Source organism: Clupea harengus, chromosome 5 (genome assembly GCF_900700415.2).
Source record: "Clupea harengus chromosome 5, Ch_v2.0.2, whole genome shotgun sequence".
NCBI lineage: Eukaryota > Metazoa > Chordata > Actinopteri > Clupeiformes > Clupeidae > Clupea > Clupea harengus.
Genome location: NC_045156.1, coordinates 25130611 through 25145610, shown reverse-complemented (window position 1 = coordinate 25145610; position 15000 = coordinate 25130611). Strand labels below are relative to the sequence as shown.

The 15000-nt window shown below is 46.6% G+C and overlaps 2 protein-coding genes across 5 annotated transcripts in view; one reads left to right on the top strand and one right to left on the bottom strand.

The window, feature by feature from the left end:
- Window positions 1-1127: 1127 nt before the first annotated feature.
- Window positions 1128-4654, top strand: LOC105895917 (twist-related protein 2-like). The gene is made up of 2 exons (XM_012822611.2): window positions 1128-2533; window positions 4128-4654. The coding sequence occupies exon 1, from the start codon at window positions 1429-1431 to the stop codon at window positions 2047-2049; it is 621 nt and encodes a 206-aa protein (XP_012678065.1). The 5' UTR covers window positions 1128-1428; the 3' UTR covers window positions 2050-2533; window positions 4128-4654.
- A 522-nt stretch (window positions 4655-5176) lies between these two features.
- Window positions 5177-15000, bottom strand: part of hdac7a (histone deacetylase 7a) — a 42148-nt gene continuing 32324 nt past the window's right edge. For all 4 annotated transcript variants that reach the window (XM_031568267.2, XM_031568268.2, XM_031568266.2 and 1 more), the window contains exons 20-24: window positions 12501-12619; window positions 11399-11532; window positions 10544-10628; window positions 8922-9057; window positions 5177-8630 (exon numbers count right to left, since the gene is read on the bottom strand). In XM_031568267.2, the coding sequence (XP_031424127.1) occupies window positions 8582-8630; window positions 8922-9057; window positions 10544-10628; window positions 11399-11532; window positions 12501-12619 (523 nt within the window). In that variant the 3' untranslated portion in view covers window positions 5177-8581. The remainder of the gene's footprint in view (window positions 8631-8921; window positions 9058-10543; window positions 10629-11398; window positions 11533-12500; window positions 12620-15000) is intronic.

Below are 15000 nucleotides of genomic sequence, written 5' to 3'. Positions count from 1 at the left end.
CCAAAATATCAAAATATGCACCAACATATACCATAACTAGCAGTAGAACTAGAGCTATTTTTTATTTTTTTATTTCAAAGAATGTAAATGCAGCCAGTGCATTCAGTAGTTGTCGCTTACTTCCTGATGTCTCTGTGTCCTTATTTGTCCCATGTTGTGTCTGCGCTGCATGTCTCTCCCATCAGTCACCTCCCTGAGGGATTTATTCCAGTGAATCATTTTGCACTTCGGGTCTTGGATGATTGTGGAGGATTCTGCAAGAAACAGTTGAGTTTCATCATCCCTGGAAACATGCTGACTGACTGCTGATCCGAGATCCATTCCGCATTTCTGGGCAGAGGAGTGGTCGCAGTAAATGTGTCAGGTCGTGAATATTTGCTCAAGCGTTACAGTGAATCACCAGAGCCAGTGTGTTAGCAACACCGTGAGACGGCTATTCGGGCCAGGTGTGTGAATTCAAATACTGCCTATTCTTATCAGTGAGATAGATACCAAATATCATACAGTCAACATATCATGCTCAGACTTATTCTATGGAATTCAGCTATTCCTATTCAGCAATACCATGCACACTCACTCTCTTTCTTTCTCTTTTTCTTTATCTCTCTCTCTCTCTCACACACACACACACACGCACAAGGGGTAAAGATTTGAGACTGAGAAAAAACGAGATACACAATTATTTTCGTTTGGGAAATAAACACCTTCTGTGCACAGTGACCTAATATCAAACTTCAAAATATAGACTGCACAGATCCTTTAATATCTTCTAATAACATGTATGTGGTGGCCCTTGAGCCTCGAGACAGCCTGGGGTTTGGAGGGGGAGACCAGGAGAGGAGAGAGATAAGCGGCACTGGGATAGCAAAGTGCCATGGGAGAAATCTGGAACTCATAAAGTTCTGACAACTTCTGTATACTTTGCCGTGGCGCGCCTGATTGGCTGACACGCTTTTCGCGGACACCCCTCCCACCCGCTGCCAATGGGAATCCACTTCCCGAGTCACTCCTTTGGCCAAGCCCCACCCAGAATGGAAGCATCCGACCAATGAGAGGAATACGGCAGATGGGGGTTATAAAGGCGGTGGTGATGCAGGCCAGGTTTGTTTTGCCCTCCATTTGCAACTTGAGGCCGTGAGGGAGGACTTCTCAGAAAAAGACAGAGAGCAGACAGACCTGGAAACAGCTGGTATGAGCGTCCACTATTCAACCTATGCCACATTCACTCCTATTGGTTAATTAGAAACCTTTACTGAGGGCTGCATGCTTCTAAGTGCACCTCGACCCTAATTGAAAGCATATTAAAACCACAGAGAGATCAAAACAGAAGAAAGACTAAGGAGGAGAACCAGAGAGGAAGACAGGACGCGAGGCAGAAAGAGAGAGGGAAAGACGGAGAGCAAGAGAGCAACGGAGTACAGAGGGGCGATGAGAGAGGAGGTGTCCCGTGTTGACTCCCCTGAGGGGGGCATGGGTGCCAGCGAGGAGGAGCTGGAGCGCGCCTCCAAGAAGTGCCCGTCCGGCGGCCCGGTCCGCAAGCGGCTGCCCTCGCCCAAGAAGGCCTGCGCGGGGAGCGGGCGCGCCGCGGGCGGGGAGGAGAGGTCCTCGGCCAGCCCCACCACTCTGGTCCCCAGCAAGCGGCCCAAGAAGAGCCCCTCATCGGTCGCGCAGGTCACCATGGGCACCACCATCTCCATATCGACAGTGATCGCAGGGGGGGGCGCCCCGCTAGGCCCCGACGCCCCGCTGGAGGACCTGCACACGCAGCGCGTCATCGCCAACGTGCGCGAGCGCCAGCGCACGCAGTCGCTCAACGACGCCTTCGCCTCGCTGCGCAAGATCATCCCCACGCTGCCCTCGGACAAGCTGAGTAAGATCCAGATCCTTAAGCTGGCCTCGCGCTACATCGACTTCCTCTACCAGGTGCTGCAGAGCGACGAGATGGACGCCAAGCTCGCCAGCTGCAACTACCTGGCCCACGAGAGGCTCAGCTACGCCTTCTCGGTCTGGAGGATGGAGGGAGCCTGGTCCATGTCTGCAGGACACTAACCACTCTCCTAACCTCCAACCCCAAAACTCCCTACCCACCCCCCACAACCCTTACCTTCTCCTTGTCTCCGTAACCTCCATAACCTACCCCAACGCTCTAACTTGACGTATTTGACCTGAAACCTGTGTCTCTGTAAAGAACTTTGTCACTGTAGGCCACAACTCACCCCTCCAGGGTAACTCATTCAACTCCAAAAGTCCTTTCAGGTCCGTGTCAAAATTCTCATTTATTTAAAACAACTGCCCCCCCCTCCACCCCCACCCCCAGCTCTGATCTGATCTGTCTGTTGACTAACCCATCATCCTGTCCTGGGGCCTCACAGCCAGAAGTAAACCTGCCTGAGCTAAACCCTGACCCCTCTCCACTTCCACAACCCCAGGTTCTCCCGCTGCCTTTGTCCTCCTTTAGGCTCTCTCTCCCTCCCTCGCTTTCTGTCTTCTCTTCATCCAGCTCCCCTGGGGAAGCCATGCTGCAGACAGGCAGGTATGTACCTCATGCTGTTTTCCATTACTGTAATAGAGGGAGAGTCACTCGTGTCAACAGAGAGAGAGAGAGAGAGAGAGAGAGAGAGAGAGAGAGAGAGAGAGCGAGAGCGAAAGTGAGACCAGCCGTTTCTACAAAACAAAATTATTTTTGTTTCTGTTCTTTGAGGATTTCCAAACTTTTGCAAAATTAACATATACATTCACATTTCACAAGTGTCATGTCAGGGAGACAAAAGTAATTTGCATTCACCCCTGGGTTTAGTTCTTAAATCATTCCTTTTTACCGTACTGAATAGATTTAGAAAATGATAACGCAAATTGATAGAATCCATTAAAACTCTCGGAGATAAATTAAGCATGCATTGAGCATTGAGCTACTACAGACTGGAAAATAGTTCATGGATAAATAACATAAATAACACTTAGTACTAGGTGTAGGACATTTCGCTCAAAATACATCACATCACAAATACTAATACAAACTAACTGTGTGAGCCCAAATGTATTGCTATTATATATTGGTCTGTCGTACAAATTGAAAAAGTAGATGATTTATGTTAGAATGTTACAAAATTACAAACCATTATCTCAAATTCAAGCAACTGCCTAGTAACATATTTTGATGGCATTGTAGGTAGTGCTTTTAGAATTTACAGATATCCAGAGTGTTTTGTTTATAAGAAAACAAAAGTCTTGGTTTAAAACATTAATACATTTGATATAGAGATTTTCCCCCAGCTCAAACATGTCAGATGGCTAGATAGGCGAGCTGGTCCAGTCTCTAGTCTCTAGCTGCTGCTCTGGTCAGGGCCTCACATCAGGTTCAGTGTCACTCAGTAAGTGCCTGCTGGGCCCAGACTAGCAGGAACCACTAGATTAAAACCAGTTGTGCACCATTAAGTGTATGTCTCTGTGTGTTTAGAGAAGAGAAGATGTAAATGTGTGTGTGTGTGAGCGCGCGTGTGTGTGTGCGTGTGTGTGTGTGTGTGTATGTGTGTGTGTGCGTGTGTGTATACACAAATGAGCATAAATAATGAAATAAATTGTATTGCATGTCTTGTATATCTAAATACATGTGAATGTGTGTTTGTCTGTGTGTGTGTGTCTCTGTGTCTGTGTGTGTGTGTCGCACGTTTTCTTTTGAATTCAAGTTAGTGTTGTAAACTAAATGCTTGAGAAAGCTGTTAAAAAAACGAAGTGCTTGGATGATAATACTAGCATGTGTGAATTTCCGATGATTGCTTTGCAAAAAGAGTCATTTTCAGCGCTATCATTTGTGCTCTTTAGTGGTCTCGCTGACTTTGGAAGAACAAGCTGAGGAAATGTTTTGTTCTTTTGGAATACTGTTGCTTTTTAATCAGTTCACAAAATAACTTTTATCAAACCACGTTTTTCCAGTGAATATAATGTTACGGGCCATGAGAAGGAAGACCAATTTTCCTTTTATAATTTTTTTTTTATTTATTTGTAAAAAATCCCCCTTTCAAGTCTTTTATTGAGATGTATTTTTGTAAATACTTCTTTTTAAAAAATGGGTTTGCATGCTATTTCTGTCTACTTACTTTAGTCTTTTTATTCTCCGATGATTTTAGAACATTTGGAAAATCCTTCTGCGCAGACCTCCAACAACAGATCTCCATATCCACCTGCCTACCCTAATCTGACTCCCATCTCCGAAACCCTCTCTCCATCCTCAACTCCCTCCATTCTTGGCCTGCGGACGGAAGTCCGTGTCCGGACAGTCCATTCTGTAACTTTTCCCGGATATCTCCAGAACACGCAGGACAGTGTCACCCTGACCCTCTCTTGTACCCACACTAAGGACATCACAAAGATCCCATTTCACACAGGCTGTGTTCTTTCGACTTCATTGTACATGGTGAGAAATGGACGCTAGTTTCTCAGTCCTAAACGGGTATCACTGGACGTAACCCAGACAAGAAACAAATTAATGAGAGACCCTAAAATTTGGGTTGAGAAACAAAATGTATAGATGTAATGGAAACATGGTAGCCTGCAGGTTTGGTTGCCAGTGGCAACGACAGTAGGTGTTGGTTGCATGCTGTTCTGACACCACATCAAAGAGACTGATTTTCTGACACACCTAATGAATGTTGCAAGATGCGAATAAGCTAGAATAGGTGGGGGGGGGGGGGGGGGGGGGGCAACTCTTTCTATGTGAGCTGTGATGGGGCATTGCTATCAGTGACAGACTTGCTGTGCTTCAACCGGTTTCTTTTTGTATCTTTTGTACTATATTTTGAGTACGCTCAGAAGACTCAGCGTACTACATTTGTGTTTATATTGTGGCAATGTGGCTCTGCAAGTTTCAGGCAGTTTCTCTGCATGATATTCTTTACTACATCTGTTTGACAGGGCTTGCTAATCAAGGGTTGACAATACCATGCTTCAAACCCCAAACGGCAAACGCCACTGTGAACACTATTGAGTGAGTCGAGAGGACGTCAACGCGCTCCCAGAACTGTGTCACAGAGCAACGTTTAACCATGGGTTGTGAATACAAGACTAAAAACCCAAATGTTAAGGGGTTTCAGACCCATAACAGTGGATATCTCAGAAGATGTGATATATTTGTTTTATATGAGTGTGATAAAGGCCAAAAATAAAAGCGCACACAAAATCAGGGACAAACATGGGTTTCTTTTTAATGGAGGAAATTAGTAGAAAACAGTATAAAATGTATAGTCATTCTCACCTGTACAAATACATTGCATACATCCAATAACATGAAAAAAGTTAAAAGATATCATTCTTTTGTCTCAGAAAGCTATTTTTCGATGCATAATCTTCCAGTTTTTTTTAAGGCTACCTTTACACAGGTTTGTCAGCTTGATTTGAGGCACATGCTGGTGCTTTTGGTCTCCTTGAGCTATCTACAATTCTAACAAAGATCATAACAAGAGCATTCCAATCGCAAGATCAAGAGACACACAGTTCAGTCTCACACACACACACACACACACACACACACACACACACACACTCACTCACAGGCGAGATGGTCTGAGCAAACACGGCTAGGTTTTCTCTTGACATGTACAGCACGTCAACATGGACCAACTTACTTAATGATCAAACAATCAAACAAACAAAAATATACTATACACAAACATAAGACAAGGAAAAAAAATAAAACATACAGTATGCACAAGGGCATCTTTACCACAACAAGGAAAGTGCTACTATCTCATTTTTATTTGGGGAATTCGGGGAATTCTATTGTTAAAATCGAGATTCCATGGACATCTGATCCAGTTAGTTGCCTCTCAGTGCTAGATCCAGAGAAACATTGCCCACTCACTGATAAACAAGGAATAGGTGAAAAAAGAATCATTTTCTAAGACTGCGCTGGGCACCTACTCTTTTTTTTCTATTTAGGAAGCAAATATAAAACATTTACTCAGTATTAGACTAATCTAATAAGACATTCATTGCCTGGGTTCCTGAAAAGCACCATGAAGTCATTTGCCACATAGCTACAAAACCTATTGGGATGTGAGAAGCTTCCAGTGCACATGATAGCACCTCTCATGGCAGTCATACTGAATGGACCCATAGAGCTTTCATTATTAGGAGGGCTTTTTTCAAAAGACACTTTTTTTTTTGGGAGATATTACAAAAATCTTATGATCAGTTTTGGTGCAAAGGGGGGAGAGAGGGGGTGCATTTCTGCAAGGGATGTAACTTGAGTATCGGCCACATCAGAGCACGGAGATCAACGCAAACAAAATGTGCGAGACGTCAAGTTACATTCAGGTGCTCAGATCTCAGCTCAGGACGAGCCTCAGCGGGCCCAAAAACATTCGATTATGGGGCCCGAAAAATGAAAAGCCTTGGGAAGGTGAGACGACGTTCAGGGTTAATTCCATTGCTGCGTTCCTGGAATTCAAACGGGGGAACGGAGCCCTCTCAGACCCCTCTCCCTCTTTTATGATTCCAAAAGAACCGCCGATACGGACTCATAACGGTTCCAGATGATGGCTCGTCCTCGGCTCTCTCTCTCTCTCTCTCTCTCTCTCCCTCTCTCTCCCTTACTCTCTTTCTCTCTCTGATGTTGCTGACTGACCGTGGCCCGAGAACAAAAGCAAGCAGGCCATCTCATCGTGTCGTCATCGGCTACGCGAGGGCAAGGACGGAGTAAGGCCGAGGACATGTCCGAGGACACCCTAACATCTTGCGATGAGACACTGTCAAACAAGGGAACTGGAGAATGTCGAGCGAGTGTCATCTCGGAGATGACAACAAAATGAGAGACTGCTCAACAGCTACGATGTCCTACGAGCTGTGCTGCGTCTAAGGAGTATGTCATTAAGGCCTCAAGGTCTAAATATGCTTTGCGACTAGCACCGAACCCAACACTTAGGCTAAGGACACACCAAACAACATGCAGAAACCCAACAGTATAAAAAATCACTCATTGGTCCACAAATGGAAACTCTATATAAATATATACTTTAAAACAACCTTCAGTACACACACTTATAGGCTGTGAGGCTCACATAGCTCACTGGTCTTGTTAAAAAAAAAAAAAAATACATATATATATATATATATATATATTGAAGGAATGCAGCCTCAAATAGGTACATACTGTAACATGGTAGGCATATACGTCCACAGGTTAAAACACTGGTCTTCATGGGTGAGCTCTAACATAAAAACTAAATTTGTTTCAATCAGGAATATAAAGACATATTCGGCTGGATGTTTGTGTGCTACGGACCAATTTTTTGTTAAGGCAACTGGAGTGCATTTTCGTCAGTGGACAGGATCCTGTGAAGTCCAGCATGTCATTGTAATGCAAGCATCTCAAGCTGGTCTCATTTTTTGAGTTACTTTTTTTTCTGCTTGCCTGTTTCATGCTGTACTTAACTGAACTCGAAATTCTAAATCACTGGCAGTGGAGTTACAATGAATTGGAAAAAGAAGTTACAGAGGTCTCTTGTTTTTGAGGAATAATTCCTTAAGACAGCTGTGTGTTTTGGTTTTTGAGGAAAAAAGGAATGACTAAAAGGCATAGTTTAAACTAACAGCTCAGTACGAACAGGAACGTCTATTTTTGTTTACTTCCTGAATGCTTTCTGGAAAATTCCTTCATAAACTCCACCTAATAAAAAATGCTTCATGTCTTACATCAGGGTTAACTCCTCAAAACAACCCCAGGACAGTATAAGAGAACTTCAACACAGTGCTCAATAAAATGGTTTCATTAAAAAAAAAATAAACAAACAAAAAAAAAAACATATTTTCTTCACTTCACAGTGAGGAAGGCACCGTGTGTGGCATCCAGCATACTGGCACTTCCTTCTTTGGTTTCCTTCGATACTGGTCACGCCAATTTACTACTTCTTCCAACCTTGACAGTGCCCTGATGGTCAGATTCGGAGCGTTTAGCCAAACTGCTCCAAACCATTCCTTCCCTCTACCGCCGCCACCACCCTTTTCAATGGCGTGATCATTCAGGTCAAGGAAGGAGAGCCGCTGTTGGTGTACAACACCTTAGCAGTGAAAGAAGCACTAGCCATGAACTCAGCCCACATCTCTGGACCTTGTGTAGACTACCCAACAGAGGAACATCTGTTGTACCAAAGGGCATCACCTTTAACCCTACGACCCCAGGTATCCTGTGATCCCCCCCCCCCCCGTAATCAAGTGGCCACAGACTACAACCCCAATATATATCAACCTATATGACAGTTTGAAGACTACCAGTATCAAAGAGCGAAAGCTGAAGAAGTGAAGAGTAGTAATCAAAGAACTCTTAAGTTTCACAATATTTCGACATTAAAACTGAATGTCCCCATGTCATTTTTTTTTTTTTTTTTTTTTTTAAGAATCCCATATTACTGATTCAGTCTTCTTTGTCATTGCTGGTTTTAAAGCTTATATGACGGATAGCAAGGCACTGAAAGACATTCAGTTGGCTGCAGGTCTCCCTGCAGGAGTATCCCCTGATAAGGAGAGGACAGGCATCAGTAGACGGGGGGGGGGGGGCATCCTGGGGGTTGGGAGAGACGGCTGCCTCTTACATGGAGTGGTCGGGGTCATGTCCCATGTACTCATGGTGAGCAGAACTGGAAAAGAGAGAAAGAGAGAAAGAGAGAGAGAGAGAGAGAGAGGGAAGACAAAAAAACAAAGCTTAATTCTTTTTCATTTATGTAACGTATATGGAGCAACAATCTCCATACGTGTTGGCAGGATACCAAACGCGGAGCGCATTTCGAACAGAGTGAGCGAAGAGAAGACGAAGGGGCAGTGGAGGACGATGAAACAACGGAGGCTAAACGTAACGAGGAGCCGCCGCGGTGGTGGGCCGAGGAGGAGGGGAGGGGAGACACATGTGGTCGCTCGGCGTCCGTCCTCACCTGCTGTTGCTGTGGACGCCCACGCTGAGGGAGGCCAGGGCAGAGACGGCGTCGCTGGCGGAGTCCCGCCTCTGTGCCTGCAGGTAGGACATGTCCACCGTGTGGGCCAGAGCATTCACAGAGCGCCAGTACGGCCCTGAGGGACGGAGAGAGAGAGAGAGAGAGAGAGAGAGAGAGAGAGGGAGAGGAAACTCAGTCCGTTGTTTCTTAGTTCTCCTCTGCAAAAAATATACGTATAGATAGATATGTAGATAAATATAATATACCTGTCTTTTCATATATAGTGCCCTGGTAATACTGCATTTAGTTATGATCATGCTAATTAAGCTCATTTTAATTTAAAATTTAAATTGAGAGAGAAGTACTGTAAGATTCATTGTAACAATTATATCACTGCAGATATCCGCCAAATTATACAACCTGCATTGATATATATATATATATTGTGCACACACCTGAAAAAGCACACAAGTGTGTATGTAAATGTGTGTGTGTGTGTGTGTTTGTGTGTGTGTGGGAAGGGTGTACACTTGAGTCTATGCAAGTGCGCACACGCACATGCGCGCGCGCGTGTGTGTGTGTGTGTGTGTGTGTGTGTGTGTGTGTGTGTGTGTGTGTGTGTGTTCCGAGGTGCGTGGGAGTGTGTGTGTGTGTGTGTGTGTGTGTGTGTGTGTGTGTGTGTGTGTGTGTGTGCGTGTGCGTGTGCGTGTGTGTGTGTGTGTGTGTGTGTGTGTGTGTGTTCCGAGGTGCGTGGGAGTGTTTCTGCACCCACTGCATACGCTTCACTCCTGCCCTAAATGAAGGGCTTAACATTCTTGCGGCTTTGCAAATATTTGTAATTAATTGAACAGCACTGCGCTGACATTTGTGCGCAATCAGGAGGAGGATGTTGGGGAGGTCGTGTGCCAGAGGACGGTTTGAAGTTAATTAGACACAGGAGAGACACAGAGTAGGGGGCAGAATATAGAAGGGTGGGAGACGACAGCCTGACTGAGTGAGTGAGAGAAAAAGAGAGAGAAAGAGAGGGAGGGAGAGGCTCCAAGACGGAAGGACAGATGCTGGAATGGGTTTGCAACGGGTAACATCAGTGCATGAGGAGGGGAGCCGTGCAGAGAAGCAGCGCAGTGCATACGCAGTATAACATGGGAGCCGTGTGGTAAAGACAGTGAGACCTGGGGGTAGTGTGAGACATAGGGTTCGTGTGAGAGTGTGAGACATAGTGTGAGACATAGTGTGAGACATAGGGTTAGTGTCAGAACCTGCACTGGTCTGACTGGGTAAGATATGTGTATGTGTATGGGTACAGGTAAGGGTATGGGTATGGGTATGTGTATGGGTACAGGGTACAGGTAAGGGTATGGGTACAGGTATGGGTACAGGTAAGGGTATGTGTATGGGTACAGGTAAGGGTATGTGTATGGGTACAGGTAAGGGTATGTGTAAGGGTATGTGTATGGGTACAGGGTACAGGTAAGGGTATGTGTATGGGTACAGGTAAGGGTATGTGTATGGGTACAGGGTACAGGTAAGGGTATGGGTATGGGTATGGGTATGGGTATGGGTATGGGTACAGGTAAGGGTATGGGTATGTGTACAGGTAAGGGTATGGGTCAGACACTCACTGTGAACCTGGATCAGGCGCTGCAGGGAGCGCACCCCGTTAGCACAGGGCCTCTGCTGGAGGACCTCCTGAGAGAGGAGCTCCACCTGAGGAGGAACAGCATAGCCAAGTTAGACTCCATACACACACACACACACACACACACACACACACACACACACACACACACACAGGACACACACACACTCAGGACACACACACACACACACACAAACTGTCAAATTATTCACACCACACACACCACTCACACACACACACAGGACACACACACACACACACACACACACACACACACACACACACACACACACACACACACACACACACACACACACACACACACATACAAACACAAACACAACCTGTCAAATTATTCACACCACACACACACACACACAGGACACATTCCCTTCACACTCAAAGAATACAACAGGGGTCTTCTGCCAACAACAGCCATATGAGCTGATGAGATGTGCCAATATCACTCACTAAGGTTCACTCAGGTTCTGCTGACTGGACAGACAGAGCTTGAACCTTTCACATGAGAATAACCTTTGTGCATGTGTGTGTTTGTGTGCACACGTTTACATATGAAGGCGTGTTTCTGCATGGACGTGCATGTGTTAACTATTTGCGTATGTGTGTGTGTGTATGTGTGTGTGTGTGTGTGTGTGTGTGTGTGTGTGTGTGTGTGTGTGTGTGTGTGTGTGTGTGTGTGTGTGTGTGTGTGTGAGAGTGTGTGTGTGTGTGCGTTTGCGTTTACGTGTGCGTGTGCGTGTACATGTGTATGCATCAGCAGTGTGTGTGTGTGTGTGTGTGGGTGTGGGCGGTGGCCACACGTGCATGTGGCTCTAACCTCGTTGCTGAGCAGGGTGCTGACACAGGCCTCAGATGCGTCGCAGATGGCAGTGAGGTCATGACCGCCCTCCAGAGCCAGGACCACGCGACCCCCGGCCAGCTCCATTAACTTCCGGGTCAGAAAGCCAAAGCCTGGGGAGCAGGTGGAGGCGGAGGTTAGCAGCGGCAGCAGCAAGGACAGGTCGGCATCAATGAGGCACGACCCAAACTACCTCACGGTGGCTAATTCAAATCCCTCTCCTCACATTTCCAGTTATGTTTGTTAACTTCAGTAGTTCACCAACCCATGCAGAAGTAATTGTTAACATCTGATATTCCTGTTTCATATTTTTTGATTCTGGATGACAAGTGTAGCGGCAACAAGTTAACTTTACATAACTGTGTAATTGTGCAGACATGTAAATGATAAAGGCTGCTTGGGGAAGAGAGTAATTAGCAGGCGACTTGAGTGGGGGACAGCATGTCTTCTTATTAGGCCGTAAATCCTGCTGATTGGAATGGAGCTCGAATAACACACCATATTCACAGATTTGGCCCCGATTCAGACAGCTTGCACTGCCTTCAAAGAAGAACCAACGATTTGTCTCCTTGCATGAAATTCCATTTCAGGGAAATTGCAGGAGAGAGCGAGAGAATTCTCTGAACCCACTGAAGTGCCAGATTATAGAGAGAAGCAGAGAGAGAGAGAGAGAGAGCGAGAGAGAGAGAGAGAGAGAGAGAGAGAGTATATAGCAAAGATATATGTTGTCTAATTACAGGGATCATGAACTACATATCATATAGTCCTGATACACTGTCACTTGTAAGCTTTCACTGAAAGACTGCACAGTGATAGGCTAGATGTCATTATCCACCAAAGCTTACAATATTGGGCTTTTCCATGTGTAAAATGTAGTTGTCACTAACCACAGCTAAAGTAGCTAAGTTGGATGCAGTGAGTGCAACTGTAGCAATTGTGAGCAGTTCCCAGTGCTGTAAAAGGGAACTACCACACAGCGGCACCCTGCTGAGACACAGTTGGCCAGGCTCGGGCTCTCTCAGATCCAGTAGTGAGAGGGAGTTAAGTGGGGGGGGGGGCTGGTGAGGAGAGGAGTGCTTACATTTGGCTGACACTCGGTAGCCCCCCAGAGCTGCTGTATGGCCCTCCACAGCATCGAAGCCAGACGACACCAGCACCATGTCGGGAGCGAACTCATGGGCAATGGGCATCACAACCGTCCTGCAGGGAAAAAATAAAGAGGGGAGACCATTATTACAAACCACATGGAAACATGGAGAGTGAGGAGTACAGATTTACTTGGCTGGTCTAAAGAAGAAGACCTTCGCTTCTACGCACACTTTCAGTGGTGTCACACGACGCAGCAGAAAGCCTGTTTGCAGCGCGTCTCAAACGAATGGCACTATCCATCTTTACGAGAGCAGTATGCGACGAAGCTTGCGTGAAAATGTATAGTTTAGGCAGGCCATGACCGTCAGTTTGCACGCTAATCAGCTGATACTAACATAAACATCACATAAACATCAATCATTTTAATTATCCTTTTCAGGGTGGTCGTTTGAAACCTGCTGCAAAGGGCTAAAACGATAACTGCTTACAGCATGTGCCGATCAACCCTCATCAGCAGCCCCTCTGCACCACGTCCACCTGCATGAGCGCAGGACATATGACCGTCCGCCACGGTGGCTGCAGACTTCATTCCACTGAAGGAAGGGGAGGGGTGGGGGCTGTTGCATATGTGCCTGCCTGGCTGAGAGTGGATTCCCCCCTAAACAGAGTCGCCATTGCCAGCTAGCACACATTGAGAAATGTAGGCAGAATTGTCAGAAGAGGCTATTCGTCCTGTCTGATGAGAGCGGTGACTGAGACGGCAGCTTTCGAGTCAACTTCACTGGGCCACCTGGTTGCAAGACGCTGGACACAGCGATGTCAACAGACGGCATTGCAAACTGACACACAATGCAAGAATACTGAAGTGGATTGATGGCACCCAGGCTGATGCAGAAAAAACAACAACAAGCGGAGAGAAACTCCAAGTCCTCAAAGAGTTGAGCTCCCAGAGAACTGAGGTATGCGTGGTTCAGACCAGAGATGCAGGTTGCTCATATCCATGCACACGCCAAAATGAGCTTCATAGGCAACAAAGCACTTAGGGAAAATAAAATGCCCTGGATTGTGTTTTCCAAACGTGGCATTTACAAAACAGCAAAGATCAGCTGAAACAGGTTAATTTTGAGAATACTGTTTGTACAATAATATGCAGATGTGAAGGCATGGATTTTTTTTTTTTCTTTTTTGGCGGGGAGGGGGAGGGGGGCACTGTGTTAGGCTACCACATCCTGTATCAGTGTATGCCCATGAAGGTATGGCTGCAGACTTGGTGCTCATGTTGGGATTGGCGTCTTGAGGGCTTCTGTAGTCCCATGGTGACCCTAAAAACCCAGAGATGCACCACGGCTGGGTCTCCGAGGTATAATAATTCCAACCAATGATTTTGATGAGCGCGCTGAAGTTTTCATTTTTCTCGTTCCTTTCATCTTCCCTTTCCCACTCTCACTCACTGTCTTTCTCTTCCCCTCTTCCTCTCTGTCAGTCTCTACCCATCTCCTTCTCTCTCTCACTCCTTCTCCTTCTCTCTCTCTGGTTCTCTCTCTGGTTCTCTCTTTCTTTCTCTCTCTCTCTCTCTCTCTCTCGCTCAGACTTCAAAGCGCCTCCCGGCGTCTGGTTCCCATTTTCAGCTCGTCTCTCTTCGCACGTCACTGACGGCCGGCATCTGGGATCCATTTGCCTTCATTACGCTGCCTCTTGTGTTCGCCGAGCGAGCGAGCACACCGACCCAACACACCCCCCACTCTCATACCTATCCCTGCCCCCACTGTGCAGACCCTGCGGCCAACCCCACCCCCACTCCGCCACATATACCTCCCTTCTATACAATTTACCCCCCCCCCCCCACACACACACACACACACACACCAACCCTCCCCACCCACCCACACCGCCTTGTTCTCAACAGCACCAACAACACCACTGTGGCCTCCCACCGAAGGTCTCCAAACTCCTCTAGCCACTCACCACACCAAGGCAGGGGCTTACAGTACTGAAGCATGAGCCCAGCCCAACCCGAACTTACATGCCTCCGCTCACTTGAGTTTAGCCATTCATTTACACCAACTTAAAACTGATCATGCATAATATATACATTACACAATACAGAACCCACCAGTGAACAGGCACAGTGGCATGCCCGGTGCAGACTGCGCCTGCTAATCAGTAGCTTATGGCGGGAGGGGGGGGGGGGCCACTGCACATAGCCGCCATATGTACTTATGGTTGCTCAGTTCCTCTCACTGGTGTCCTACTAAAACAGCTCCCCATTAAAGTTAGCCGTGAGTCTGTGGCTGTGTGAGCGCGCGGCTTTGTACCTCTGAACGCTTTGAAAAATGCCCCCCCCGCCACCCCTCAGCCACTCTCTGCACAATGAGTACAGTGGCACTCTATTCACTCACACTGCACAACTGGTCAGAGATGCAAGCCCGCATCAACAGAATATGCGTGCGCGTGCATGTGTGTGTTTGCATATGGTGTGTGTGTGTGTGTGT